We start from the raw sequence: 14049 nt of genomic DNA, 5'->3' as shown, positions 1-14049 counted from the left end.
ATCTTTAAATATTATTTATATTTTCGTCAAGGTTGTTGTTTTAGAAAAAAAAATCAGAATTATATGATTAAAACCCAATTTTTTTCAATTCAAATCGATTTTTATGAAGAAAATCGTAACAGCAGTAATACAAACATAATTGTCAATTAATGGATTCTACTAGTGTTATTCTCACATTCACAAGACTAGATACCAAAGCTGCAGAGTCGGATTCGAACTCGCTCGGAGTTGGGGCTTTAGCCTGACTCGAAGTCGGACTCTTTAGTTGTTGGTTAACTCGTGAGTTTGAGTACGGCTAAGCCTGTGTGTCCCACAAGCAAGAAGAAAACAACAACACAATCATGGCTGTTGTGGCATTATTTTAGTTTAATTTTACAATATATACCTACGATAGCAAAACTACCAGTTTGTTCGTGTTCATCTTAGGTCTTGCGCCAAACTAAGGAAGATTATAATGTACTATTCTTAATCCAGTGCACACCTATAATAATATATTCCCTGTGAAAAGTGATGAACTCAGTGTCTCAGTTCCTGTAGAAGAGTTACACAACAAGGATGCCAATTGTATGAATAATTGTTCAAGATACAAGATCAAGAGCTTTTGGACGAAAGCGCATGATTAAAATTAACCTGATTTAAATCAAACAATCTTGATTTTAGTCTATTCATGTACGTATGTACGTATAGGATTGAAATATCTACTTAGTATTGTGTCATATCTAGAGTTGATATTTTTGTAAGGAAAAAAGCGCACGTGGAGAAGAAAAGAGTAAGACACATGGTACTACTGAATTAAGATCCTATTTAATATCAGCTGTATGCTATTTGATTTTGAGAGTAGAAAATAAATTACTACTATGAAGAGGAGAACCTTCTACGTTTAAAATGTTATTATATATAAATTAATATATATTTCTTTATTTGCATTTTAACCAAACCAAAGTTCTCCTTGTATACATATGCGATGCTAGATGCTCACGCCTGAAATATTTAATTAATACGACTTTTTGTTACTAATTGTATTTTGTTGATTCACGGAATCAGTTTTTATAAGATCAAGAAGTTTGTTGACGCTTATAAATAATAAGGCTATTTTTTTATCTACAAATTGGCTTTGACGTTTTCGGCCAAAAATGACCCTTCTAATTATTAGGCATTTTTTTTAATTTAAAGATGCTGGAACATTTTTCCTCTCATTAGGGAAAAAATATACAAATTGGTAGACGCAATCAGTTTTTATGAGATGAAGAAGTTTGTTGGCGATAATAAACCATGAGAGGAGTGTCATGTTTGTGTTATGCTCATTCTTTTCCGGTAACTGAACTCGTACAATTTACATCTAGGAAAGTGTAGGCTCCGTGATTGAAACTACGACAGTCCTAAATTAAGAGAGACATAATTTGAGAGAGATGAGAATAAACTAACTCTGTGTGTAATATTTAAGTCGCAATTCATAAGAAACCAGTTCTTAATACGTGCAATTGAAGGAGAAGACGGATTTTATTTTCGACCATAAATCTCTGGATTTCTCAGTGAAGAGTCAATGGATTTTAATAATTGAGTTATATATAAACACTCCATAAGACATAAAAAAACATAAGACCCCCTTTTCAAATTCATATTTTGACTTTTTTTAGACTTTGTAACATACCTACTCTATGTATTTTGTCTCTATGGTATTGACAGTGTACACTCATGGAATTCTATTAGACACATGCAATACTCTTGCATCCCACATTAGGATAATATATAGTGATTGGTTGAATAAATTAAAAAAGATGAGTCACCCTCATTATTCACTCTATTCTTCGTGATGAAAACCAGACAAAAAATAAGCTAAGTTGCATGTGTCTAGAAATTCATGGTACACTCTTGTGTTTTTAATAATATATACTCTTTCTTCCTTCGATCAAAAAATGATGTACCATTATGAAAATTAGAATACTTAATTATGTGACCATGAGTTACAATTTGAGTATTTAGTGAGTTGATACAATTCGACTGAATTGAGTGAAACATTAAGGAAATAAGGATTCTTCATTATGTGACCATGGTATGCAATTTGAGGATTTAGTGAGTTGATACCATTCGACTGAATTGAGTGAAACCTCTCTTCTTTTGAAAAAAAAAAAAAAAATACTGTGTTGTGAAAAAGTCTTTAAAAAGTAAAATTTATTCAACTCAAAAGTAATCTAGCCAGTAAAAAATAGTTTATACATGTTTGAATGTATGTATATATAAAAACAAGTTACCTGCTGCATTGTATGTTGAGTTCCATGTTGTACATCTTATACCAAGAGGAGGTTGGTCCGAAAAGTTTCCGACCTCAACGTGAAGATGGAAGTCCTTGTCGGACTCAGAGTAGAATTGAGGATCGACATCGGAGTAGTTCCTGCCTACTCAATGTTGATTTCTATTTCCCCTTCCTCCTTCTAATGAAAAGTCATGGTAGCTACGGGGCTATGCAACAAAAAAAAAAAAAAAAAAAAAATCTCCAATTCTGAAATTGAGTAATGGATGTAAAAAGGTTAAGAAGCCCTGCTTTAAAAGCTAGCGTCGAACTTATATGTTCATAAAAGATTAAAGAAAACCTGTTTTAAAAGCATTATCATACATTTTTACGAATTATAATCTGCTGATGATATGAAATATGATATTTTCTCATTGCTAAATAATTCCACACAAACAAGAATAAATATTCACTGAAGAATATTAATTCGTTGTGAAAATTTTTTATTTCAAAAAAATAAATACTTCCTTTATTATAAAGTTTTTTCATGGTACGTCAGTATTGTTGTCTACGATCGTGGGGGTCCAAACCAGGGTTTCCCCCAAAAATTGAGTTCGACCCTTAAAATATGTGGCTGGAAAAAATATACGACCCCTATAACTCTAGTTGAGAGATTAATATAAAAATTAAGAGTGCATTTTATGCAAAACGATGACTTAAAGGCCATATCATTCCTATAAAGGTACACCCAGGAGCAAATAATATAAGTAATTTGACTATATTGATCAAAAATAAAGATGTTAGTTTGACATAAATTGAAATATATCTGTATACGACAGCAGACCCTGATGCTCAGATCCCATCTCGTTGCACAAAGTAGTGAAGATTCTTGTGTTAAGTGGCAGTGATTTTATAAAATCAACAATTTTTACCACTTTGTCAAAAACAACTCTCAACTCTACACTCAATGCTTTATAAACATGGACTTCTCGGTGTATCATACAGGGTAGGGCAGCAAAACGTGGACTGTTTATTAATGTTTATTTTCTCATTACTTTGCAAAGGTTTATTGATTATTTTTTGATATTCTGTTTCCTTCATCATTTTTACATAAACAAACTAAACTAATCATTTAGTTATTTCATCCTCATGAGCTAGCAACAAGCAAAAAGGCAGTGCGTCACAGATCTCTTATTTGCTGGAGTTGATATGATAAAGATTACAGACATTGTTAAGTGTTCTAGGAGCCTGGTTTTTATGTTGGTCAAGAGGAAAAAAAAAATTGAGAAGACCTCTCCAGGATGTCAGGAAGTGGAAAGCATAATTTAAAGAGGGTTTGTTAAGTTTGGAAAATAATATAAAGGAGGATCCCACTAAGTCGATGAATCGCCTCGCCAACGACTTCTCTGCAGCTCCTAGTACCATCAGTATAGAGCACATTTTGGGATTATTTTATTTCACAAGGACCCCATGCCACCTTCTGACAGAAGGCATGAAAGCCAGGAGGCTCGAGAGATGCAAGAAAATCCTCACATGGACCTAGAAAAATTGGTCAATTTTCTCAGACAAGAAGATTTTCACAGTTGATCAATTCCACAACCCCTGGAACGATTGTTGGCTTGTGAAATCTAAAAAAGAGGTCCAAGGGGTTTATCCCACCAAATAACTGCCCTAAACAATAGTTCTCGTCGTTCTGGCGTCTGATGGAAAGAAGATATCTCCGTCCTTTTTCAAGGGTGGATAAAAAATCGGCTACAAGGCCTACTATAAGGTGCTTAGGTACACCATCTTGCCATAGATGGATCCCCCCTCTCACATGTCTGCCAAGTGCCATGGCTCGATTCTGGTCCAAAGAGATATGATATCCTTTCTCGCGACTTTGGTGAAGGAAACCAACAGTATCTCACACCCAAATTTGGACTCACTGAATCCTCCATATTGGCTTCATGGGACAACATTTTAGAAGGAGTTTGTTATCAACTCCTGCGTGGATTTCAGGTGAAGTGTAAAGACTGTTGTCGCGGCAAATCTATCATTTTAGCATAATATTGCAATTTGCGTTATACAAACCAGGTTAGCATAATTAATAATTACAAGTTTGAAGTTGTCCAATTTTCTCCTTCTGTCTATTCGCGCCAAGAGAGAGAAAGAGTTCTAACTTGGCGCACTATTAATACACGCCACAAAAGGAGTTCTTCACTTTGAACAATTATCCCTCTTTTCAGTCAATGCTATTTAGTTGCTATTGTCAGGAAGAGGTATAAATTGCTTTTCTGTTCTAAATAAAATAGTCTTATTCTCATCACAAATATTGTTACTTTTATTTATTATATTGAGGTAAAAATATTTATCGTATTTATTGTCAAGGGTTGCTATTCATACACAAGGTTACTGATGTAGTTTTTCAAATTATACCGTCCCCCAGTCTTTACAGCTGTGATTGATAATGAATGAGGCCATATTGAATGAAAAAAGTTTTGCAAAAACATTGTCTCCATGTTTTGTGTACATTATTTTTTTTCCTATTCTTGAAAATAGAAAATTATTCATGTATTTCTAAATCTATCTCTCGAGTACACGTTTTGCTGCTCTATCCTGTACAGTGTGTAAATATACGTGGCGTGCAACTTGCTGTACTCGTGTTTTGAATCCTTTATTATTCCCCAGCATTGCTCCAGCACCATCTGTGCATACTGAGATGCACTCGTTCCAACAAAGGCACTCTTGTTTTAGCTTCCTGTCCGAACTATTGAAAATAGCCTCTCCAATACAAGCTTACTCAATCATGTAGTGAAATACCATATATTCTTTAAGTGTCCCCATATTTGACAAAAACAAGAAGCTGTTCTAATTTTCAGATGTCGGTGGATTCATCTAGCTGCAGTTAATACTTTTTTTCCTTTAAGAGCGTCAATTAATTAACACTTAATACCCTGTGCAATATCACTGATGCGTGGAGACAGTTCTAACTGAAAGCGGCACTTATTGAAGCTGTGAAGTCATTTTGTCTCAATAGATAACCTGATTCATGCCTATAGCGGTAGATTTTATTAAACTTTCTCCAATTGTATGTTGTTGTTTTTTTGCCTTTGCAATAAAACATGCTACTTCATATGAGGCTCATTGGGCTTTAGCAGAAATAGTTCTTTGTTGGGTTAGGAGTTCCCCTTGGCCTCTTAAAACTCCTTCCTTTCCTAAAAAAAACTCTATCGGTTCATTAGCGAATTGGGAATGCTTAGTATAAAGGTGTCAAAGCATTTTTACGGGCATCAGACTCTCTTGAGTATGGACTTCAGAACACGCTGAGGGTGCTGTTCTCCGTAGACGACCTGGGATGTGAAGCCATATTTGATATATTCTTCCTTGTATTTTCTTGATTTGGAGAATGACGGGCCAGATTTATAGAATTGGTGGTATTCGCCTGTATCGAATATAAAGATTGCCGCCTCAATGCCCTCTACTAAACTCTTGACATTTGCTGCGACCATTTCAATGCACCCATATGTACCTAGTCACTTATGCTTGTTAGTCAATCCAATATTCTTGTCCAATATGAATAATCCATCCTGTCTAATGACATAATAACTGATAACGGAGAATTAAGTGATTAGCACTTCTTCCATTCCAACTGCTGTCGTGTTATTTTTTTTTATCTTAATATATATTATATTGATGATAGATATTACATATATCAGATTAAATTAATCTTCCTATTTTTTGCATTTAATCACTTTTCCTTTGTTTCCCTTGCCATTTTTTCGTTTACATTTTTTACCCCTATTTTTTCCTACAATCATTAGAATATCATGGGCATTTCATAGGGATTTAAATATTCCTTTCTATACTAAGCAACTATTACTTCTTTTTTGAAGTAATATAGTAGCTTCATTAAAAAAAACGAAGACAGCCAAAAAAAATAATGAATCAGGGGAAAAAATTAAAAAGTTAGTGTATTGTTGCAATTTTTGTTTGGCTTTCAATGTAATGTATTCATATAATATAAAATTATAGTTACTACATATGATGTATTGTGCTTTGATTTTTATTTTTTTCATGTGTTGGGATATCAGAATGACTTGAAACATTCTTAGAATTCAAAAACATTTATATCATACATCTTAATTTTTAGTATGTTACTACAACAGAAATTCTTTGAATTATTCAAATGGGAATAAGATTTGAAAATAATTTTATTTAGGGGCATTGTGGAACTTTAAGTTTAATAGAAATACAAGGTCACACAATAACGTGTATACGACTGATGTTTGACTTCCACTCCGCTTTTTTATATTGACGTCATAGTGTATTAACTGTTGCATGTTTTGTCAAAATCTGTCTTTCTTTCCCAAGAGTCGGTACGATACATTAAATTACAAATTCTAGTAATAATGACGTCATAGACTATGATTAGTTGCGTGTTATGTCAAAATCTGCCTGTCTTACCGAGTAGTTGGTACGGTACATCAAATTCAAAATTCTAGCAAGCCCGATTACATTATGGTCTAGGCTTGTTGGAACTTTAAACTCTGTATATATTTAATGTCTACTTAACTCGTGTAGAAAAAATTAGAATGTACACAAGTGTGCGTTCTTCATCTTAGTATTACTCTCTGATTTATTGTACTCGATATTTCAAAAACCAAAGCGTTTATTTTTAATATTCACGATAATATTAGTTCATATACGTAGTAGTTTGCAAACATATTCATTATTAATTGCGTTGCTTCATTATTACTGAAATGTTATTTAAGTATGGGCATGTTCTTCATTGTGTTGTCCGCAAAAAAAAAAAAAAAATAATAATAATACTAGATATATATATTGTGATATTCAGGGTGCAGTTGCTTTCATGAGTGATAACTGATATCCATGATAGACAATAAAATATTCCATGCTTTAAAAATACTAACTAAACTAAGTATTTGTTGTGTCTTGACGAGGGAGAGACACAAGCTTATTTATAGTAGGAGAGATCCAGGATGACCAAGAGACATGAGGAGAATAATTCACGTGGAGGAATAATGTAACACTGTTTATAAGATCATGTGTATTCTAATTATACTCTAATTTATTTACACAATACAAGACTATTTATAATACGTAAAACATAGTACTTTAATACATAGACGAATATACAAGAAGTTAAGAACATGTAAGGAAATATTAAATACATAACAGTATTTACAATACAAACAATGAATTGTGGGAATTAACCCTTGTTTCGTCTTACGGGTCAAAAGAACCTGTTTTGAACTTTAACCTACAAAGAATACATTTTATTGACATTTTTCATACTTGAAATTTGTTGACTTTCCTTAATAGACCTCAACATTAGAAAAACTAACACCGAAAATGACTTGTGTACACTATTGTCTTACAGGTCATTTTAACCCGATTATTATAAATAATTTTAGAAAATCCTTTACATATGTAGGAAACTCCAAACCAATATTAATATATATTCTTGTAGAGACCAAGTATGATAATTTTGGACAGAGAGAAAGAGTATATGTATGTACAAAAACGTTACCCAAATGTACCTCTTGATGATACAATGACAAAGAAATGCATAGTTAAGAACTACATAATTGCAAAATAATAAAAGTTATGGGCTAACAAATTAAGACATGTTTTCGATGGTGATGAATCAATTGTTATTTGAATTTATTGAGATTTCAGATCGAATCTATAATTAGTTAGTCTAAAAAAAATGAGCTCTTAAAGTAAACTGGGAAATATCCTTGATGAAGAAGAATAGCAAGATCCGGAGCTTGAAGAGGATTTATCGGAAGAAAATGATTTCGATGAATACTTGACTCATCCTCAGATAAAGAAACCTTTTTTCCCTTGAATGTGATATGTTTTTATCAAAAAAGTGTTAAGATTTGAATGGTCCTAATTGAAAAATATAGAAATGAGACTAGAAATTATACTCATAACATCATAACAATGACTCTTGGGACCACAAAATATGCCATAGCCCATTCCTTTCAACATTTTGTCTATTCATCACATTAAATACCTTCAATCACACATCGGGTTACTTATATAGGCAGATGTCTATCGATTTCGTGGTGAGGCTACTCCTAGTCTTTAGGACCCATAGAGTAGTAGGACAAATTGTAGGGCTACAATGGCGTTAAAAACTTCCGACAATCTTAATGATATCAATTTTGCATCTCCAAAAAAGACTGTAAAACAAGTTTTTCAAAAAAACAACACCTGTAAAACCAAAACAAAGATTACTATATAATATTTACAGTACAACATGTTTAAGCTATAGTTTCATTGTATACTTTCCATTGTTTTTTTGTTTTTTTTCATACTGTTTATTAATCATTTAAAGAAATATAGGAAACATTTTATGTGATACCTGGTTTTTTATAATAATTTTCTTATAGAATTAATAAATGTTTAAAAAAAAAAAGTTATTATATTGTTAATTCATCTTGTAAAATATAATTTACTTTGAACTTAAAATAAATACGGTGATTTGTAATAAATATTACAAGGTCAGCAATATTGGAAATTGCATCAGAAAATTGTAAGAAACGTTTAAATTTTTTGTCTTAAAACACATAATTTAATTACAATATTAGTCACTCTAATGACCAACTATTAGTTCATACTATCATTTCATTTTGGTCAATTAAAATGACATGGTTATTATGTATTAATGAGTCATATAAGTTATCACTGAGGGCATTTGAACTTTATAATGTGCCACATAATACTTATATTTTAGTAATTAATATTAAAATTGTCAAATTCGACCATTATTTTATGGATCATCCATGGAATATTCCATTAATGCAATGTTCCTCATCTCAAGTATTGTAAATCCTTTATTTAAAATTAGTCATCTCATTTTTTGGTTTCAACTTGTATAATTTTCTTATACAAGTTGCAACTGGTACAAAATTTGTAACTTGTACACAACAAATTTGATAATTTCTATGGGTGACCAAGGATACCATTGCAGTCTCTTGTAGTTCTTGGAGTGACGATACGTCATGTTATGTAAGTTATGAAGTTTGTATAAATGTTAAATGTATCTCTCCTGGTGTTTCCTTTCTCTCTCTCTCTCTCTCTTTCCTCCCATAGTACTAGACTGAATACGCGATAGAAATGAGATTCACTCTCTCTCTCTTTTCCTCTCTCTCTTTGCCTGTATGCAGTTGCATAGTTTCTTTCTTTGCAACTTTTAATTCTATTTTTGAAGAAGAAAACAAGGAGGGTTCGAATTGATCTCCTGAGGTGTGAGTCCGAGTCCACAGCGATTCCAATTAAATTAATGAAAGAAGGGCCCTCATCAGGGACTATGGAAGATGAAGACCTTCTCAAGGATTTCCAAGTTGGGGAAAGAAGCTACAAATATTACGACGTAACCCAAATCCAGGGCTATGAGGAACTCCCTTACTCCTTGCGTGTTCTCCTGGAGTGCGCCGTTCGAAAGCGTTCGGAAACGCAAGGACAAGTCTGGAAGGATGTTTATGAACGGATTTTGAGTGTGTTGAGCGGATGTGAAGAGGACTCTGAGGAAGATGACGATATCCTATTTCATCCAGGGCGAGTTCTTCTTCAGGATTTCACAGGAGTTCCAGCATTGATCGATTTAGCAGCGATCCGTGAATCTGTATCCAAGTCCGGTGGTTGTCCGGATGTGGTGGACAGTCTTTGTCCAGCAGATCTGGTTGTAGATCACTGTGTTCAAGTGGACTACAACCAAATCAAGCAGCAACTGTCAAGTCCGCCTGATCCTTCTCCCAAGACCCCGGTTCTCGGGGGTTCGATGCAGCCTTGTCCCACCGTGATCGTTCACTCCACTTTCCCTCCCCCTTTCCTGGCCTATCCTCCACCTCCGCCCATTTATACGCTCCCTGCATTCTACCCCATTTCAAGCTATCAATCCAAGGTAGTGGCCCCTTCTCCGGCATCCAATACTTCAAATCGCTCTGTTCCTCCAATGGACAACCCTGGACTTCCAATTCAAGATGATATTTGCCCATTTCATCAAAAAATGTCTTATTGGGCCGATGCTCTGCGTTCAAATCAGACATCCGAATTTGAGCGCAATAAGGAACGTTTCATCTTTCTAAAATGGGTTAATTCTGCCTTCAAAAATATCACCGTGATTCCTCCTGGAACAGGAGTGATGCATCAAGTGAATTTAGAATATCTTGCCAGAGTGGTGACGTGTCAAGGAGGTGTTCTCTTTCCAGACTCTGTTGTGGGGACAGACACTCATACTACAATGATTAATGGGCTAGGTGTACTTGGATGGGGTGTTGGGACTCTTGATGCACAAGCTGTTATGTTTGGACATCCTGTTACTTTGAGTTTTCCTCGTGTAGTTGGTATCCGTATAAAAGGTGTTATATCTGACTACTCGACATCCACTGACTTAGTGTTAATGATAACGAAGAAGCTACGTCAAGCAGGAGTACAAGGAGCGTTTGTTGAATTCTTTGGTCCCAGCCTGAAGGAATTGAGTGTTGCTGATCGAGCTACGATTTCCAATATGTGCCCTGAGTATGGAGCATTGGTTGGCTTTTTTCCAATTGATGAAATTACAATTCAATATCTTGCACAATCTGGGAGGGATAAATCTCATATAGAAACTGTGGAAAAGTACATGAAAACTGTCAAAATGTTTCGCTCCTCGGATGAAAATGAAAACATCAGATTTGCTTCTATTATTGAAATTGATTTGTCTGATATTATTCCTTGTGTATCTGGTCCAAAAAGGACCAAAGACAAAGTATCAATCAATGAAATAGCAGCGGATTTTAAGTCTGCATTACACTTAAAAGAGGGACCTAAAGGATATGGGTTATCACAAGGACAAGGTCATGTTGCTTTTTCTGTGAACATTGATGGAGAATATTTCACAGTAGGCCATGGAACTGTTTTACTAGCAGCTATTTCATCATGTACAAATACAAGCAATCCTTCTGTAATGCTTGGAGCCGGTCTTTTAGCTAAAAAGGCCGTAGAATGTGGTTTGAGCGTGCCAAAAGTAGTAAAGACAAGTTTAGCACCTGGAAGTGGGGTCGTAACGTCGTATTTACAAGAAAGTGGTGTAATGCCTTATCTTTACATGTTGGGATTCGAAATCGTGGGCTATGGATGCTCTACATGTTCTTATAATAGTGGGCCAAATCTTCCTGATTCAATTGTTCAAGCTATCAAGCAAGGAAATTTGGTATGTTGTGGCCTCTTGTCAGGAAATAGAAATTTCGAAGGTCGATTAGATCCCGATATTAGAGCAAATTATTTGGCCTCTCCACTTATGGTTATTGCTTATGCTATCGCCGGTCGTATCGATATAAATCTTGATAGAGAACCATTGGGTTTTAACTCTCACACAGGAGAAGCCATTTTCTTGAAGAATATTTGGCCTTCTCGACAAGAAATTCAAGAGATAGAGAGAAAACTAGTTATTCCTGGCATATATAGACAAGTTTATTCAAAAGTATCTGTTGGCAATAAACACTGGGACTCTTTGTCTGTACCTAATTCTGTTGATAAGTTTCCTTGGTCAAGTGACTCAACTTACATAAAGTGTCCCGAATATATTAAGGAAATAGGTTCTAATGCACGTAATTGGAAAAATATGCGTTGTTTGTTAAAATTAGGAGACAATATAACATCAGATCACATCAGCCCTGCTGGAAGTATTACTCGTAGTAGTCCTGCTGCAGAATATTTATCGTCTCTTGGACTTGCTCCGAGGGAATATAATTCTTATGGTGCTCGAAGAGGTAATTACCATGTTATGGTTCGTGGAACATTTTCTAATATGCGTCTACAGAATCATTTATTGAACAAAGTTGGACCTTATACACTGCACTTGCCCTCTGAAGTAACAACCACCATTTTTGAGGCTTCAGAACGCTATAAAAACGATGGAGTGTCTCTATTTGCTATTGGTGGTAAGAATTTTGGAAGAGGAACTTCGAGGGATTGGGCAACTAGAGGTCCATTTTTATTAGGAGTTCGTGCAATTTTAGCCGTCTCCTTTGATCCAACATATCGCTCGAATCTCGTCAAAACTGGAATTCTTCCCCTGCAAATTACAAGTATATCATATGAGTCTCTTAAAGGAACTGAATGCCTTAGCATTGATATAAGAGACAATATTACACCTAAATGTCTCATCGATGTGGTTGTTGGAAAGGCAGAAAGATCCTTTAAAGCTGTTGTTCGAGTCGACAATGACTATGAAACAGATGTCTTTCATGCAGGGGGTGTAATTGCACAAATTGTCAGCAAAACAAAGGACAAGACGACATGCGAGACAGCTTGATTACTATATAAACAAGCACAGAAAAATATTCCAATGGAACGTTTCAATGATGTGTGTAAAGTTGATTATTTCAAAAGTTTTTCTATTTCAATCACCTTCAAAATGTCATTATTCATTTTTTTATTTATCTATTGACCCATCATTCTATTACATCTAGGATTTTCCCTTTTTTTTTCTTAATGGTAGTTTTATTTATTAACATCTCATCAGATTGCTTTTTATATTTCTAACTACTTTCATTAGAATTATTAGGATAAGCTAAAATGATATAAATACATATATTATAATATGTATATTTTCTTTTTTAATCTCCGTTGCCAATCTTTATTCATGTTCGACAATAAATATTGTACCTTTAGCCTCTTTCAGATGGGCTACTAAAAATGAGATATTCTATTATTATCATAATTGTTTTGTCTTCATTAATTAAATGTCAGAGAATTATTATCTTTTTTTAAATAGTGTATTAATCATGATTCAATGCTTGCCAATCATTAATAATACTTTTAAAAGGAATGATCTTTTGCCAAAAATCCATGTTTTATAGCATTTTCTATTGTTATTTATTAAATTTTTTGGACTCAGTGCAGATTCAATCCATTTGGTTCATAGTAATGTGGTTAATAAATGCTTAAAATCCCAATTTGTTAGATCAACATATTATATTTATACCTTGATATTGGTACATGATATATTATTAAAACTACAACCAAGTGAACCACGTTAATAAATATGTTGATTTGATGTAAAAATGTACTAATATATATATATTTATTCAACGCTTATTTCTCAATGGATTTTGTGCATTCGAGCCATCCATTCACCCATGCGTATTTGTCTCATGACGCCGTTGGAATACTTCTCTTCCAATCCAAGTTTTAGAGCAACATGATGTGTGAAGTTATTACATGACCTATTCATTACGTTATAGTTTGAAGGACTGAAACCATTTCTGGAAATAACTACCAATGCGCTTGTTATAAAATGGGAATCATGGGATTAAGTATCTTATGAAGATGACTCACTGTTTAGAAGTTCTTCAAATTCCTCTTGTGACATGTTTACTTGGCCCAAATAAATATTTTCTAAATGTTGAGCCCATTGGCAGATTTGAGGTGAATGTTTCACGATCCCAACTCCATAGCAAAAAGTATATTCAGTATTATGGAACTGAATCCCAGTATGGTAAAATCTGAGTGCGTTATTCTTTAGGGAATAAATACTCAGAAAAATAGCGTTTGTGGTTTCTTCAATTTCTTCATCTGAGATTCAAAATAAGGAAATTGATTGAGCATTGTATTTAACTTAAGATTATATTGTACCTTCGTTTTCTACGTCATTCTGAATGTCACTAAAGCAATTCATTCCACATGGAAAAATATATTGTAACACGTTTGAATCTTGGCGGGATCTTGATAGTCTTCCAATTTTGTCTAGAAAGCTTCTACTTATTTCTAATATACTATTAGGGACTCTGATCCGACTTGCTTCATTATTCGAATCACCATGA

General features: G+C 34.0%; 1 protein-coding gene across 1 annotated transcript; it reads left to right on the top strand.

Annotated features, from left to right (window-relative positions):
* Nucleotides 1–9524: 9524 nt before the first annotated feature.
* LOC121127363 (cytoplasmic aconitate hydratase) lies at nt 9525–13291 on the top strand. The gene has a single exon (XM_040722697.2). The coding sequence runs from the start codon at nt 9525–9527 to the stop codon at nt 12537–12539; it is 3015 nt and encodes a 1004-aa protein (XP_040578631.1). The 3' UTR covers nt 12540–13291.
* The last annotated feature ends 758 nt before the right edge of the window (nt 13292–14049 follow it).

The sequence above is a fragment of the Lepeophtheirus salmonis genome, chromosome 13 (assembly GCF_016086655.4).
Source record: "Lepeophtheirus salmonis chromosome 13, UVic_Lsal_1.4, whole genome shotgun sequence".
NCBI lineage: Eukaryota > Metazoa > Arthropoda > Copepoda > Siphonostomatoida > Caligidae > Lepeophtheirus > Lepeophtheirus salmonis.
Note: the sequence above shows the minus strand (reverse complement) of the source record. Positions and strands in the feature narration are given on the sequence as shown.